Source organism: Heterodontus francisci, chromosome 15 (assembly GCF_036365525.1).
Source record: "Heterodontus francisci isolate sHetFra1 chromosome 15, sHetFra1.hap1, whole genome shotgun sequence".
NCBI classification, from domain to species: Eukaryota; Metazoa; Chordata; class Chondrichthyes; order Heterodontiformes; family Heterodontidae; genus Heterodontus; species Heterodontus francisci.
In genome coordinates this window covers 76,148,236-76,163,575 of record NC_090385.1, presented here as the reverse complement: position 1 = coordinate 76,163,575, position 15,340 = coordinate 76,148,236, and the positions used below count along the sequence as shown (strand labels likewise).

Genomic DNA, 15,340 nt, shown 5'->3' with positions numbered 1-15,340 from the left:
TTAAAAGGCACAGTGCCTGAATGGTGGACCCGGCATCAGGAAGGAGGTCCCGCTGAGAGCCTGCCCTTGCCATGGATTCCCCCTCCCCGCGACCCCCACCCCGCGGGACCCCTCCCGCCCTGACCTACCTGTGGCCTGGGTCCAGCGACACTCCTCAGCCTCCGGTTGGTGTTCCTCCAGCAGCAGTCAATGTCTCTGCTGTGGCGCTGCGATTGCCAGCCTCTGATTGGCCGGCAGCTCTCTAAGGGGGGGATGTCTGACAACAGGATCCTGGATCCTGTGGAAGGCCTGCCACCATCCACTTAAGTGCCTAATTGGCACTAGATTTGGCAGGCCTTCCAGAGAAGAGGCGACACGGGGATCTCAGCGAAGTTCTGGATGTCGAGACCCTCATCGCCAGAATAAAATCCCAGCCATGATGTGATAAACAGAGCATTTGCACGAGCACTGTATACATGCATACTGTAAGGGGTGCTCTTCTCAGACACAGGTTATTTTGTAGCTCCGGAGCAAAGTCGAGAGTGCTTTACTCCACATACTTCCACGTTATGCCTGCTCAGAGAATGTTTGACATGGAATGCCAAAAGTTGCAAAGCATTCTATTCTCTAGCATCATTAGTATTGAGAAGCACACAAATTTGTTAATAAAAGAAATCTATTATAAGATGCAGCATATACCTGTGGTTGTGTATTTGCATTTTTATTATATTTTGATTTGGGAAGGGATTCTGTACTCAAGTTAATCAGTGCTGGTGAATGAAGTCCAACTTTTGTGTATATATCAAGCGTTTCCAGGTCAGATGTTAAAGAATACAGGCCTTTCTATTATACCCCAACCATGCACTTTAACCCAATCTCAAAATTCCCTGGGGCAGCAGTGTGGCTCATTTAATTTTTACCAGTTACCCAATGCATCTCTGAATGAGACTATTAATCTATTACTGATTGCTGGACTGTGGGCAGTTCTGTGCTGTGTGGATTTGTACTCAATTGGAAGTAGACCAATTAAACACATTACACTTAAGAACCTTATTTTAGTCATTAGAGACAGAGACTCTCTGTTTTCAGTCTGAGCTGGATTGAAACCCAGCACTTTGGTGAAAGAACTGTGTTTTAAATCTCAGCACCAGCCACTCCCTATTCAGGTACTTTTTACCCCTGGTGTTAACAGCACATACAATTGATTGTCCATTTTATTTGAGTTGTGAGGGTGACCTTTGTAAAGTACTCATCGTTTATCACACATGAATTACATAGCTGAACTCACTCCTAGAATAAAATATTCTACTATTCCCATCATGCCTCCCTGGTGAATTTTAGTCAGTTTGAGTTAAAAGTATATTGTGTAAATCTGGCAGATGCTTTCGATCCACCATCGCCATAGAGTTTTAAAAAAACAAAAGCCCGTCACCCAGTGCCACTTTTAAACTCTGCAAATCAAAATGATGCAGAAACAGCAAGCTCTGATTTCCCATTGGTTTTCTGCCCCACTGCAAAGCACAGTATGTGTATCAAACAGTAGTTTTATATTTCTCAACCAATGGACTCCTTCAGGGCCAAGGTGCCATGCCAGTGCTGGGAAAGATCGAATTCACCACTGATCAATAGACTCAAACTGAATTTGACCTGCCATATAAATTAAGTATCTGCCTGTCTCAGTCACTGAGACAAGTGGAAAAAATGGAGTATGTTAGCTATGGTAGCTGTTTGTTATCTGTTCCTGAAATTTGTGTATTGTTGCATTTTCAGAATTAGGAACATAGGAATTGCTCGATGAAAAATAGTTGGTTCGCCTTCTACCATCCTGCAAGTTTCATTGATACAACGATAATTGAGTTGTTAACTAATCATAGCAATCAATAAGTTCCCAACAGACTCAGTCATTGAAGCATTGAAAGTTACAGCACAGAAGGAGGCCATTTAGCCCATCTGTGTCTGTGCTAGCTCTTGCTTTGAGCAATTCAAAACGGATCCCTCTACCCTGCTTTCTTTCCCAAGCCATTGTACCTTTCTCTTTTACTTTTAGAGTTGCAATGGTCCCTGCCTCAACCACTCTCTGTGGCAAAGTATTCCATTCTACAACTAACCTTGTAAAAAATAATTTCCTAAACTCTCTCCTCATTCTCTTGGCAAAGATGTGAGGAAATCCCCAGTGGTGGAGAGTTTTGGGAACCATAGGTCCAAAGTCACCCGTATGCTGCAATTGCTACATGTCATGTCTCAAATTATTCATATACTGTGTTCCAAAATGTTATTTTCTATGTTGCTGCAAACCTGCTGATTTTACTGGCATCAACTGACACCATAGTGCATTCACCATTATAATAACAATGCAGAATTGACATTGATGATAATGGCTTTGCAGTGCAGCACAGACAACGAGTACCTGCCTGGGAAGAAGTGTATCTATAATTCAGATCTTTGTTCGGAAAGGTTATTAGTATCCAGGATAAAATGCTTTTTTAAAAAAACATAAACCTTGGAGTATCGATGGAAGCTTTATACAAAAATACAACAAGGGATGGCTTTATTTTTTATGAGGTCATTCATGATACATTCTCCAGCTTTACTTTGCACAGTTCGTTATTATACTATCAGAAACATAGGGCAGGATTTTCCTTGTGGGCTTTGGGACCCCGATGTCAGGGTCAAATGGGGATCAGAAGCCCGAATTGTGGGGGAAGCAGACACCCAGCAGTAATTTTCCCCGAACTGGCCAATTAGTGGCGAGAGGGTGGGCTCTCCAACCTCTTAAACGTAAAAATAAAAAATGCTCTCAGCAGCTGCGCCACCATTGTGGAGGGCAGCCTGTGACTGCAGCTGAAGCCAGGCAGACCGGAGGGCCTCAAGCCAGCCTGGAGCACTGGCCCCCCCTCCCGATCTGCTGCAGAGAGACAGCCTCCAAGCTGCTCCTAGTCCTCCGAGCACCCAGAGGCTGATTGGAAAATTCCAATTGGCCTCTGACAATAGACCGTAATAGTCCTTTAAGGAGCCCTAATTGGCTACCTGCCACTCCTCATTCCACGTCCGGGAAAATGGTTCAGGGGCAGGATGTTGCCAGTCAGGAAACAGTGTGAAATTCCGAGCCCACCCGCCTCCATACTCTGGCCCATCGGAGCCTAAAAATCTAGCTCTTGCGGGGGAATTTCACATTCTCCCCTGCGGCGGGTTTGGAGGTCAGGAGAACATATAATTGGGTGGGATGGTGGGGGAGGGGGACCCCGCCACCTTCCCCTTCCCTCTTCTGCCAAAATTAAGTCTGGGGCGGGAAGGCCTGTGAACAGTCTTCCTGCCCTGCTGCCAATTGAGGTCCTTAACTGGGCAATTATTGCTGAATTAAAGGCCTCATCTCACCGCTGCCGCAATTAGCCATGTGAGGGGAGGCCCTGCCGCCGCACAGGAAGCACAGCACGAAAAAAACATGCGCGTTCCTTGTTGGCTCTGGTGAGGGCGGGTGGTCCTTCTTTAAAAGGCACTCAGTGCCTGAATGAGGGACCTGGCATTGGGAAGGGGCTGAGAGGCAGCCCCCTGCCCTTGCTTCCGACCTCCCCCCCAACACCCCCCTACCTCGCAACCCCCACCCTGTGAGACCCCTTCTGCCCTGACCTACCTGTGGTCTGAGTCTAGCACTGCTCCTGGGCTTTGGGTAGGGGCTCCACTGGCAGCAGCTATGGCCTCTGCTGTGGCGCGGTTCAGTGAAAGAGCTGCCAGCCTCTGATTGGTCGCTGCTGGTCCTTGATCCTGTGGAAGACTTGGCACTTACGTGCCTAATTGGCACTAGATTCGGCAGACCTCCCATAGAAGGGGCGACGTGGGGTTTTCGGTGTCGCTTTTTCCAGACATCGAGACCCCCATCGCCTGGATAAAATCCCAGCCATTGTGTTTTAAAAGCTGTCAAGACTGTCTAGCAATTCAAGGCTGGAAGAGTGCAGTAACAATTTCAGAAAAATTCTCCAGTGATAAAGCAAAACACTGCTGATATTGGAAATCTAAAATAAAAACAATAATGTTGGAAATACTCAGCAGGTCTGGCAGCATCTGTGGAGAGAGAAACAGAGTTAACATTTCAGGTCTATGACCTTCAGTACTAGGAAAATTTATAAATGTAGTAGGTTTTGAGCAAGTGGAAGTGGGAGGGTGGGAAGATGAACAAAAGGGAAGGTCTGTGATAGGGTGGAGAGCAGGAAAGATTAAATGACAGAAGATTTCATGTTGGAAGGTCAAAGGCAGTGGTATTGGGACAAGTAAAGAAACAAAAGATATGTCCAGAGGAGGTGTGAATGACAGAATAGCTGCCATCTGGACGCAAAGTGAAGAAAACGAGAGAAACGAGAGAAAACAAACGAACCAGCAAAGAAGTACAAAACAAAATGGGGCAGAGATATGACTTAAAATTGTTGAACACAATTTTGAGTCCAAAAGGCTGTAAAGTGTGCAGTTGAAAGATGAGGTGCAGCTCCTTGAGCTTGCATTGAGCTTCATTGGAATGCTGTAGCAGGCCAAGTTCAGAAAGGCCAGAGTGGGAGCAAGCCCCTTATGTCACTGTCGTCCACCTCCAGCAACACAGTTGGGCTGAAAACAGGTCCTTGAAGTGTAACTGTGTAACCAACTGGGAGAGGTTTATCTCAAGTCAATTCTCTCCCTTGTCTGAAAGAAAGCAGCTGAGCTGTTCAATACCTCTCTGGAAAGCTGTCACAGTGATTAAAAATTGGCACATCACCTGTTTATTACACTTCTCGGTACAGTGTTCACAAACACTAGAACAGTCATCAGCAAATAATATTTTCGTTGTCCCTTAAAAAAATAGTTTGATTGATAGTGTCTCAGCAAAGCTTAGTAACTGAATGCGTTATGCCCAAGTGAAGTAGTCTACCTCTGGTACTGGGTCATTTGTAATGAGATGTTATTATTAAATCAATTATTCTGTTAATTGTGTTACAACTACTTGAGTGTTTCATGTGGACATTATTCAAAAGAGTAGTTTAACTGTTGCTTTTCAGTGTCTAAACACTTGAACTTCAAGTATTATTCACATAAAAAAGGCTGATCAAAATTCACACCTTTATATTTCTGTTGATCTGTTTTATGTCGCAGCCCACTTGAATACAATGCAAGTGTTTTACTGCTAATCGCTTAAGAGTGAATTTATAGTTAATTTCAATTATTACCATATTGGCCAGTGCACGTATTTTCCTAAAATGTATTCATGCACTTGTCCACCATTGGATTATTACAGCAAATTTCTCTTTTAAATGTTTAAATCAGCTGTTTGTTCAATGGTGACGTAGCCCAGAATGAGGCAGAAGCTCCGATTTTAACTCAGGGTGGGAGTCACGCGGGTGGATAAACATCCAGACCTCAACGGTGAGAAACCTGGGAGATTTTAACTCCTGAGCCTCAACTGCATAGATCCCGTTAGTGTCCCACCCAAACTGATGGGAAATGGCATCAAGGTGGGAGCGGAATGTCAGGCAGCAGGATGAAACAAGAAAATCCACGTAGCTTTCTGGGCCTCTTCTAGCCAGGCTTCCCTTCCTGCTCGATTGGCCTAAAGGGAAGCCACAATGGTTACATCATCAGAGCCTGATCTGCATATTTAAAGAAGGACCCCCACTGGCTTCCAGTGGGCATCTTCTCCTGCTCCAGCAGAGCAAGTAAAGGCCAGAACCAACGGGATTGATGCAGATGAGGCCCGTGAGCCATTTTCACTACCTATCCGCTTGAGTTTCACTAATGGGTGGGTTAAAATTGGCCTGGGAGAAAGGCAAATAGTGGTAGGCTTAGCATCCTACTTTACAAATTCGTAATTTGACCAGTTTGGCAGCAACAGGATATCCAGTACATAGTCCAAAATAGATAATGCACGTAAAATGGCAAGGTTTGAAAAGTGGAGGCACCTGTCTTTTTTAGTTGTTCTTGGGATGTGAACATTGCTGGCAAGACCAGTGTTTATTGCATCTGTAACTGCCCTTGAGCAGGTGGTGGTGAGCCTTCTTCTCTCCTGCTGCAGTCCATTTGCTGTCGGTACACTCATAATGCTGATATGGAGGGAGTTCTAGGATTTTTACGCAGTAATAGTGAAGGAATGACAATATAGGTCCAACTCAGGACGGTGTGAAACTTGGAGGGAATCTTGGAGGAGGTGGCATTCCCATGTGTCAGCTGCTCTTGTCCTTCTAGATGGTAAAGGTTGCAGATTTGGAAGGTGCAGTTGAAGGGGCCTTGGCAAGTTGTTGCAGTGCATCTTATAGATGGTACGCACCGCTGCCATTGTGCACCATTGGTGGAGGGAGTAAATGTTTAAGGTGGTGGATGGGACGCCCATCAAATGTGCTGCTTTGTCTTGGATGGTGTTGAGCTTCTTGAGTGTTGTTGGAGCTGCACTCATCCAGGCAAGTGGAGAGTATTCCATCACACTCCTGACTTGTGCCTTGTGGACAGACTCTGGGGAATAAGGAGGTGAGTTACTCGCAACAGAATTCCCAGCCTCTGACCTGCTCTTGTAGCCACAATATTTATATGTCTGGTCCAGTTAAGACTCTGGTCAATGGTAACCCCAGGATGTTGCTGCTGGGGGCTTTGGCAATGCTAATGCCATTGAATGTCAAGTGGAGATAGTTAGATTTTCTCTTGTTAGAATGGTCATTGCCTGGCACTTGTGTAGCATGAACGTTACTTGCCACTTATCAGCCCAAGCCTGAATATTGTCCAGATCTTGCTGATGCAGTCACAGACTGCTTCAGTGTCTGAGGAGTTGCAAGTGGTACTAAACACTGTGCAATCATCAGTGAACATCCCCACTTCTGACTCTAATGTTGGAGGGAAGGTTATTGTTGAAGCAGCTGAAGATAGTTGGGCCTACGACACAACCCTGAGGAATTCCTGCAGTCATGTCCTGGGGCCTAGATGATTGGCCTCCAAAACACAACCATCTTGCTTTGTACTAGGTATGATTCTATCCAGTGGAGAGTTTTCCCCCTGATTCCCATTGACTCCAGTTTTGCTCTGGCTCCTTGATGCCACATTCAGTCAAATTCTGCCTTGATGTCAAGGGCAGTCACTCTCACCTCACCTCTGGAATTCAGCTCTTTCATCCATGTTTGGACCAAGGCTGTAATAAGGCCTGGAGCCAAGTGGCCCAGGTGGAACCCAAACAGAGCATCGTTGACCAGTTTATTGCTGACTAAATACCATTTGATAGCACTGTCAAGAACACCTACCATCACTTTGCTGATGATTGACAGTTTTCTGGAGTCATTTATTTATGGCACAGAAGGAGGCCATTTGGCCCATCGAGTCCATGCCGCTCTCCAAGGAGCTGTGCTGGCAGCCCCACTCCCCAGCTCGATCCCCATATCCCTGCAAGTCTATTTTTCTCTCAGGTGGTCATCCAACTTCCTCTTGAAGTCATTCATTGTCTCCACTTCCACCACCCTTTTGGGCAGTGAGTTCCAGGTCATTGCCAGCTGCTGCGTTAATGGTGCTTCCTCATATCCCCCCCCTGCATTTTTTGCCCAAAACCTTCAATTTGTGTCCCCTAGTTCTTGTACCATTTGTTAATGGGAACATTTTTTCCTTGTCTAACCAATCTAAGCCTGTTATAATCTTGTACGCTTCTATTAAATCTCCCCTCAATCTCCTTTGTTCTAAGGAGAACAAACCCAGCTTTTCCAACCTAACCTTGTAACTAAAATCCTCCATCCTTGGATTCTGATGAAGGTTCACTGACCTGAAATGTTAACTCTGCTTCTCTCTCCACATATACTGCCAGACCTGCTGAGTATTTCCAGCATTTCTTGTTTTTATTTCAGATTTCCAGCTTCAGCAGTATTTTGCTTTTATTATACTGATGTTAACCTAACTGGTCTATAATTACTGGGACTGTCTTTGCACTCTTTCTTGAATAATGGTGTCACATTTGCCCCTCTCCAATCCTCTGGCACCTCCCCCATATCCAGGGAAGATTGGAAGATTATGGCAAGCTCTTCCACTATCTCCAATCCCAATTCCTTGAGAGTAGACTGATGGGGCAACAATTGACCGGATTGCCTTTTTGTGGACAGGACATGCCTGTGCAATTTTCCACATTGTCGGGTAAATGCCAGTGTGGTAGCTGTACTGGAACAGCTTGACTAAAGGCACGGCTAGTTATGCAGCACAAGTCTTCAGTAATACAGCCAGGATATTGTCAGGACCCATAGCCTTTGCTGTACCCAGTGCCTTCAGCGATTTCTTGATATCACATGGAGTGAATTGATTTGGCTGAAGACTGGCATTCATGATGGTGGGGACCTCAGGAGGAGGCCGAGAAGGATCCTCCACTCAGCATTTCTGGCTGAGGATAGTTACAAATGGTTCAGCCTTGCTTTGACATTCTGGGGATCCCCAATAATTGAGGATGGGAATATTTTTGAAGCCTCCTCCTTCAATGAGTCGTTTAATTGTCTACCACCATTCATGACCGGATGTGATGTGACAGCAGAGCTTTGATCTGATCCATGGGTGTGGGATCACTTAGCTCTGTCTATTGCATGCTGCTTCTGCTGTTTAGCATGTATGTAGTCCCATGTTGTAGCATCATCAGGTTGACACTTCATTTTTAGGTCTGTCTGGTGCTGCTCCTGGCATGCTCTCCTACACTCCTCATTTAACCAGGATTAGTTCCCTGGTTTGATGGTAATGCTAGATTGAGGAGTGAAGGATATACCAGGCCATGAAGTTAGAGATTATGGTTGAATACAGTTCTGCTGCTGCTAATGACCTAGAGTGCCACATGGATGCCTACTTTTGAGCTGCTAGATCTGTTCTGAGTTTATTCCATTTAGCATGGGAGTAGTACCACCCAACATGATGGAGTGTGAAAATGGGACTTCATCTCCACTGTGTGGTGGTCACTCCTACCAATATTGCCATGGACAAATGCATCTGTGATAGTTAGATTGGTGAGGACAAGATCAAGTAGGTTTTCCCTCATTATGGTACCTACCTACCCCTGTTTGGTAACTGTCTTTCTACATAGCTTCACATTTACAGAGGTTTAGTGCAAACATACCTTATTACAGTTTCCTAAAATATCCTCATCATCCTGAACACTCTAGGGCTGCTGTTCGTTATGTGCTGGCTCTACCTGTGCTGAGGTTTACTGGGGTCAGTTCATTTACATATTTTAATGGCACTCCTGACACTTACCTCATGAGGTATTGGAAACATCATAAGGGTTGCAATGATAGGCACCAGGAGCCAGTGAAGCCTGCTGCCTGCCTGTAAAGGACTGTCAATTCTTCTCTCCATAGAAAGGCAGTGGGGAGGCAAGTCCCATTACTGGATTTGGTCATTTAGAGGCTAAAACAGGAACAAAAAGGACAGGTAGCTCTATATCTAGAAGGGGCTACTCAAGAAATTCTTAACCACCCAGCCGCCTCTCTGAGCTCCTCTAAAGTGCCTGTTCCAAATGGTTCAATTGCAATGTGTGGAAGCTCCTAATTTGAATAAAAGTCAGGGTCCTAATGAGGCTAGTACACGGTTTAAGCACATAAACACAGAGTTGATGAATTAGCATTAAATCTTTGAGTTTTTATAAAACCTTTTTATTCTTTATAATCCTTTCTTAGCAGTGCAGTTGTGAAATATTTTGGCTTCAGGCACGTGTCTTCATAATTTGTCAAATATTGTATATTTCTGGGATCTTTCCAAGGGATTTTAAAGTATCAAATAGTAACCTAGAGTGACTAGTTTTGCATATTAACCATGAATATTTCAGACAGCTGCTAAATAAGCAAACTATTTGCATAATTCAGCCAGTTGTTCTGCCTTGATTTTACTGCCAAGTGTATCAGAAGAAATATTTGCTGAAACTTTTATCTCCTTTCAGGCCTGAATCGCACCTTCTTACATCAAAGATGCTTTTCCTTTGCAAGCAGTTGTAATTTTTTAAAATTAGGCAAATCCTGTCACTATCTGATATTTACAGAATTATTGTAATGCTGTAAAACATTGTTTTCAATAAGCATTTCCTATTGGGACAAGATCATATTTTGCTTTCCAATTTTTAAAGTAATGAATCTCAAATTTATGATAGATTAAGTATTTCTGTTATCGTAGAGAAGCAAGAACACATTTAGAGAGGGCCAAGACTTTGTGCAAGAATGCAACCTCCTTGTGTGATTGAAATGACAATGGAAAAAGCTTAAGTTTTCCTTTTATGCTAAATGACCTCAAGCACATCCTTTCAACACACTAATTTACCAAGCCATCACTTACATCTGATATTGCATTGCTCACGGAGTCAGCATTTTAATTTGTAGTATTTTATTGTATGAAACTTGTCACATAACAACACAACATGCAACACATATTTTATCCACTTGTCAGACACATTTTTAATTAATCAATACAATGTATTCTGAATTTTGGAATATCCTCTATTTATAGTATACACAGTGACACTTTAACCATACATCATTAAGTCATCCCACACTCTAGAATTGAAATATTTATTTCCACAGGTTCACAATAACCCCTCTGATGTCTCAAAAGTTCTGTTATGGTCACATCAAGTCACCAAAGTCCCTTTAGTGTTTTGTTATTTTCGTCACATTTAAAGGTTATATTTCAATAGTTGATACCTGGTTTGTACCTCTTTGTTTGCACTGTAGGGGTGACTTTATGTTCTCATACTCCCAGTCTTGCTTACAGGGAACACGTGTTGGAAATTCAGGTGCAAGCTACTTGTGGTTTAATTTAGATACGGTCACAAAATGATGTGCAGCCTACAGTCCAATGTGTGTATTACACACTACCGATACGAGTGTGCAAGATCAGAAAATGACCTTCTATAGTATGCACCCAGTATACAGGGAGCTGTACAATAAGTTACTGTTGAGTAGTGTCTCCCTCAACCCCTAAATAAAACATATTCCATCACATTTCCTTGACCTGGGGTTGCAAAAAACACTGAATTATCTTAATGGTATTCCATTGTTATTGAATATCGATGACAGGAAAGTCATGTCAATCAGTACTCCCATCTCGGTTAGTCTCTGGAGCCCATTCCAAACAAAAAGCAGTTTGTTCTATGCAGTCAACCAATTCATCTGGCCACTGGGGAGAAATACTTAATAAAACAACACAGGAATCATTAAAGCAGCCTTTCCCCTAAATCCTTCAACAGTTGGCTCCTGCAAGAGAGGGAAAAATTTTACTTAATGGAATATTTGGTCTGATAAAAGTTGTTATTGTTTTTTGTATATCAAAACCCATTCAAAAAGTACATATTTATAATTGACAAATTTATATTGACACAAAAACACTCACGGGCAGCAGTAACAGGTTGATGCGTAGATGGTGCAAAGCTGTTTATCCACCCCTGTAATTGTACATAGAGTATACTGCAGACTGCAAACACCACTGGTTGTGGTTTCATATATGTATGTAGAGAGAATTATATTTATGCTATGACTAAACAAGGTGGTAGTAACCTGCTGATGAATATCACCCTTCGTGAAACACAATCCCATTATTTCTAATTGGGAGTTGTTACTTTCTGTAAGATTAAACATGAGGAGGAGTTAAATCCTCGCCTGAAAAAGATTTTAAATTCTCTTTACTTATATAATTAGTTGATTTGTGAGCTAAATCCAGGGTAGTTTGGGGATTGCATCAACTGAAGTCTACAGTAGATGCCAGAAGTCAGTCATTAATTGGCATCAGTGGGAGGTGGGCTTGATGTAATTCCCTTGGGCTAAATTGAAGATTTATCCAGTGGTGAGCAGCTTTATCTGAAATCAGTGATCTCTAGCCATCCCTGCTGAACAGCTGCATCTGTTCCTCTTGGCACTTTCACACTGAAAGTGTGTTGTGGATGTTACTCTAATACAAAGGGCCGATATGTGTTCCTTAGCAGGAATTTTCGGGTCTGTTGTCTCCATCAATTACTCGCCATTTGCACAGTTACCTCCACACATCTTCATGCTTGTGTCCTAATGCTATTCAACGTCATCTCACGAGTACTTGCGCACAACTGGCTGCACATTGATTTGCAGAACCATTCGGCCTTCTCGCAGATCCCACCTAAATCAACATATTGTCTGAAAGACTTACTCTTGATCTTAATCCACGAGCAAACAAAATAATTAGGGTCCTTGGTGAATATTGTGATATCACTTTCACCATGATACTCTTCAGTTCATGCATCTGCAGTCACCAACATTGCAATACATGGGTAACTCTCTTAGAAAGCAGTAGATCACAATGGAAGTAGGAAAGAGCGGCATAGGGAATTAAAAAGTCTTTGTTTGACCAGGTCTTGGAACCTCAAGATAAACATGCCGGTGTTTACAAAGTAATAATGTTGTTTCATTATCTTGCTGCCTCCCTAGATCAGAATGAAGGTTTTACCTGCATGGAAGAATGCCGGATTTTAGGTCACTCGGACAGATGTTGGATGCCACGGGTTGCAGTGCCAAGCCGTGCCAAATCTCCTGACCGCGGCAAAAATGTTATTGCACTGTCCATAGAGACCACTAGTGTTGACTCTGAACGTTATGAGAATGGCAGTTCAAAGAGAACTTTTGCAACTTTTGGCAAAGACCCCAGAGATCGCACTGCTGAGAATGATAAAACAGATTTGAAAGGAAAGAGGACATTTGATCTACCCATCTGCAGCCCAAAAGTGAATGGTTCGGTCTCCAGCAGCCAGGAAACAAGCAACGGTATTGACATTTCAAGTCCTGCCAGCACACCTGTGCATTTGGGCAGCCCCTCGTCGAACAGGCCTCCGGTCACGTACTCTGTGATGCACTGCCCGATAGCGCATGACCTCGACCGGCCTGTCAATCAGGCCTCCTCGCATCCGTCAGAGCCAGGATCCAGGGAAGCAGACTCAGAACATGTCCGAGAGATCAACCACCTCCTGCATGATTGCAGAGAAAAGGACTCGCCTGGCATCAAACGAATGCAAGACATTGTGCTGTGATCACTGGATACCACCCACAATGCAGATAAATATTAACACCGTGACAGTTTGTAAATCGCTTTTCTTCAGTTTCATGTATGGCTGTATTTAAATGCTTTCTTCTAAGTGTACTTTCATACATTACATTTTATGATAAGAAAATTTTTTTTTTTTCATAGGCATAGAGGATAGAGGGAGAATCCTCTGCAGTGAGCTCCCATGTAGTTCCAAAATCAAATTCGTCCAAACTGGATTTTTCTTCAAAATGCAATTACTTCAGATGCATTTGAGGACAGGCCGTGCGGGCCAGTATAGGTCATGGCAACTTCAGGTTGTAACATGGCAGGTGTGGTTTAAACCTTTGGAAGAATGATCTAGACCGAAAGCTAATGTTCAAAGATTCAGAAAGCAAATCCGAATTCAGGTTTTCCCAACTATAATACATGCCTATTGCTTATTCCCCTTTTGTAAGCCAAGCCATTGTGAGCCCAAGTCCCACAAAAATACCAGGCTAGAATAGTTTGTACTGTACTAATGGTGTTTTACCATTTTCATAAAGTGGGTTCTCTCCTATATCTTACTCTATAATATGGGTGACAGTCATCGTGTACCTTGTTAAAGCACAGTGGAACTGGCTCAATCACCCAACACCACCCTCTCCCCTCCCCCACCCTGACATGTAACCTAAAGGCCTGTTCTGTAACAGAACGCTATCTCTTCTAAATAGAGGGATATCCTTCTAACTAGCAGTATGAGAGATTATATATGTGGAACTGACTGCACAACACATGAATGGCGAAGTGTGTTCCATTCAGTCAGGTACACATGTCCAATAAATATCTCCCAACTCTGCTAGCCATAGTTATGTTCATGATACAAGGGAAATGCTGAGAAATATCAGTGCTCTCACTTTATAAATTAGTTTTTTTTGGTATCGATATAGTGAAAATAGTAAAAAGTTAAGTATTAGCATGGGTGCCGTCTTTCACAGAGACAGAACTGTACCCGACTCCAGTGAAGTAGTCTGACATATGTTGGTGTGGCACGTTACTAAGCTTCTTTGTGTCTTGAAGTACATGGCATCATGCCAGTTGCAGGGCTGAACTTACTTTATAAACTTAAAACAGGAAGAGAATAACTATGGAATAGTTGTTGAAGTGGAATTGATACTATAAAATGATCCATGTATTATTTAAATGCCATAAAACTTTTTAAAATATTCATTAAAGATCTCAAGTCAGCCAACAATGACAATATCTTCTCATCACAAAAATGATTCCCATCAATAAAGCTGGTAGGGCATCCTACAACCAAAGCCTGAATCTCCAGAATACTCCTACAGAGAGTGTTCAGAGGAGATGGGTGTTTATTTCAATCCCTTTTCATTTTTTTCCTGAATTTTCTACTTTCTAAGTTAAGAGTTTGATTCCCACCAGTGAACAGACACATTCCCATACACAGCAAGTTGCCATTAATTCTCTATCACACACCTATGTTGATTTCAACGGGCTGCATCATAAATGAATTTCTCATAGGAGTGGCATTATGTTACGATGCCTCCATGAAACCACCATTTTGCTTTAGTTTGCCAATAGCTGTAACTATACCAGAAAACCACAATAATTGGTATATTTTTAAACATTCCCCCAGCTCACAGTATTATAGGTCCATCAACTGATAGTGTTCAGTTGTTCAATGAGTTCTGTGATGACAACTTAAGATGGCTTTTACTGGACAAGCTTTTAGAAACATAGAAAATAGGAGCAGGAGTAGGCCATTCGGCCCTTCGAGCCTGCTCTGCCATTCAATACAATCATGGCTGATCATCCAAACTCAGTACCCTGTTCCCATTTTCTCCCCGTATCCCTTTAGCCCTAAGAACTATATCTAACTCTTTTTTGAATATGATTTGGCCTCAACTGCTTTCTGTGGTCGAGAATTCCACAGGTTCACCACTTTCTGGGTGAAGAAATCCCTCCTCATCACAGTCCTAAATGCTTATCCCTTCTCCTTAGACTGTGACTCCTGGTCCTGGAATACCCTGCCATCGGGAACATCCTTCCTGCATCTAGTCTGTCCAGTCCTGTTAGAATTTTGTAGGTTTCTATGAGATCCCCTCTCATTCTTCTAAACTCTAGTGAATACAAGCCTAATCGACCCAATCTCTCTTCATATGTCAGTCCTGCCATCCCAGGAATCAGTCTGCTGAACCTTCGCTGCACTCCCTCCATAGCAAGAACATCCTTCCTCAGATAAAGAGACCAAAACTGTACACAATACTTCAGATGTGGTCTCACCAAGGCCTTGTATAATTGCAGCAAGACATCCTTGCTCCTGTTTTTTGCCACATTGACTGATCTTTGGGATGTTGATTATGTGGAGTCAGCT

At 43.1% G+C, this 15,340-nt stretch overlaps 1 protein-coding gene across 2 annotated transcripts in view; it reads left to right on the top strand.

Annotated features, from left to right (window-relative positions):
• Window positions 1–13,047, top strand: part of pcdh19 (protocadherin 19) — a 126,878-nt gene extending 113,831 nt beyond the window's left edge. For both annotated transcript variants that reach the window (XM_068047999.1, XM_068047998.1), the window contains exon 4: window positions 12,378–13,047. In XM_068047999.1, the coding sequence (XP_067904100.1) occupies window positions 12,378–12,973 (596 nt within the window). In that variant the 3' untranslated portion in view covers window positions 12,974–13,047. The remainder of the gene's footprint in view (window positions 1–12,377) is intronic.
• Window positions 13,048–15,340: the final 2,293 nt, after the last annotated feature.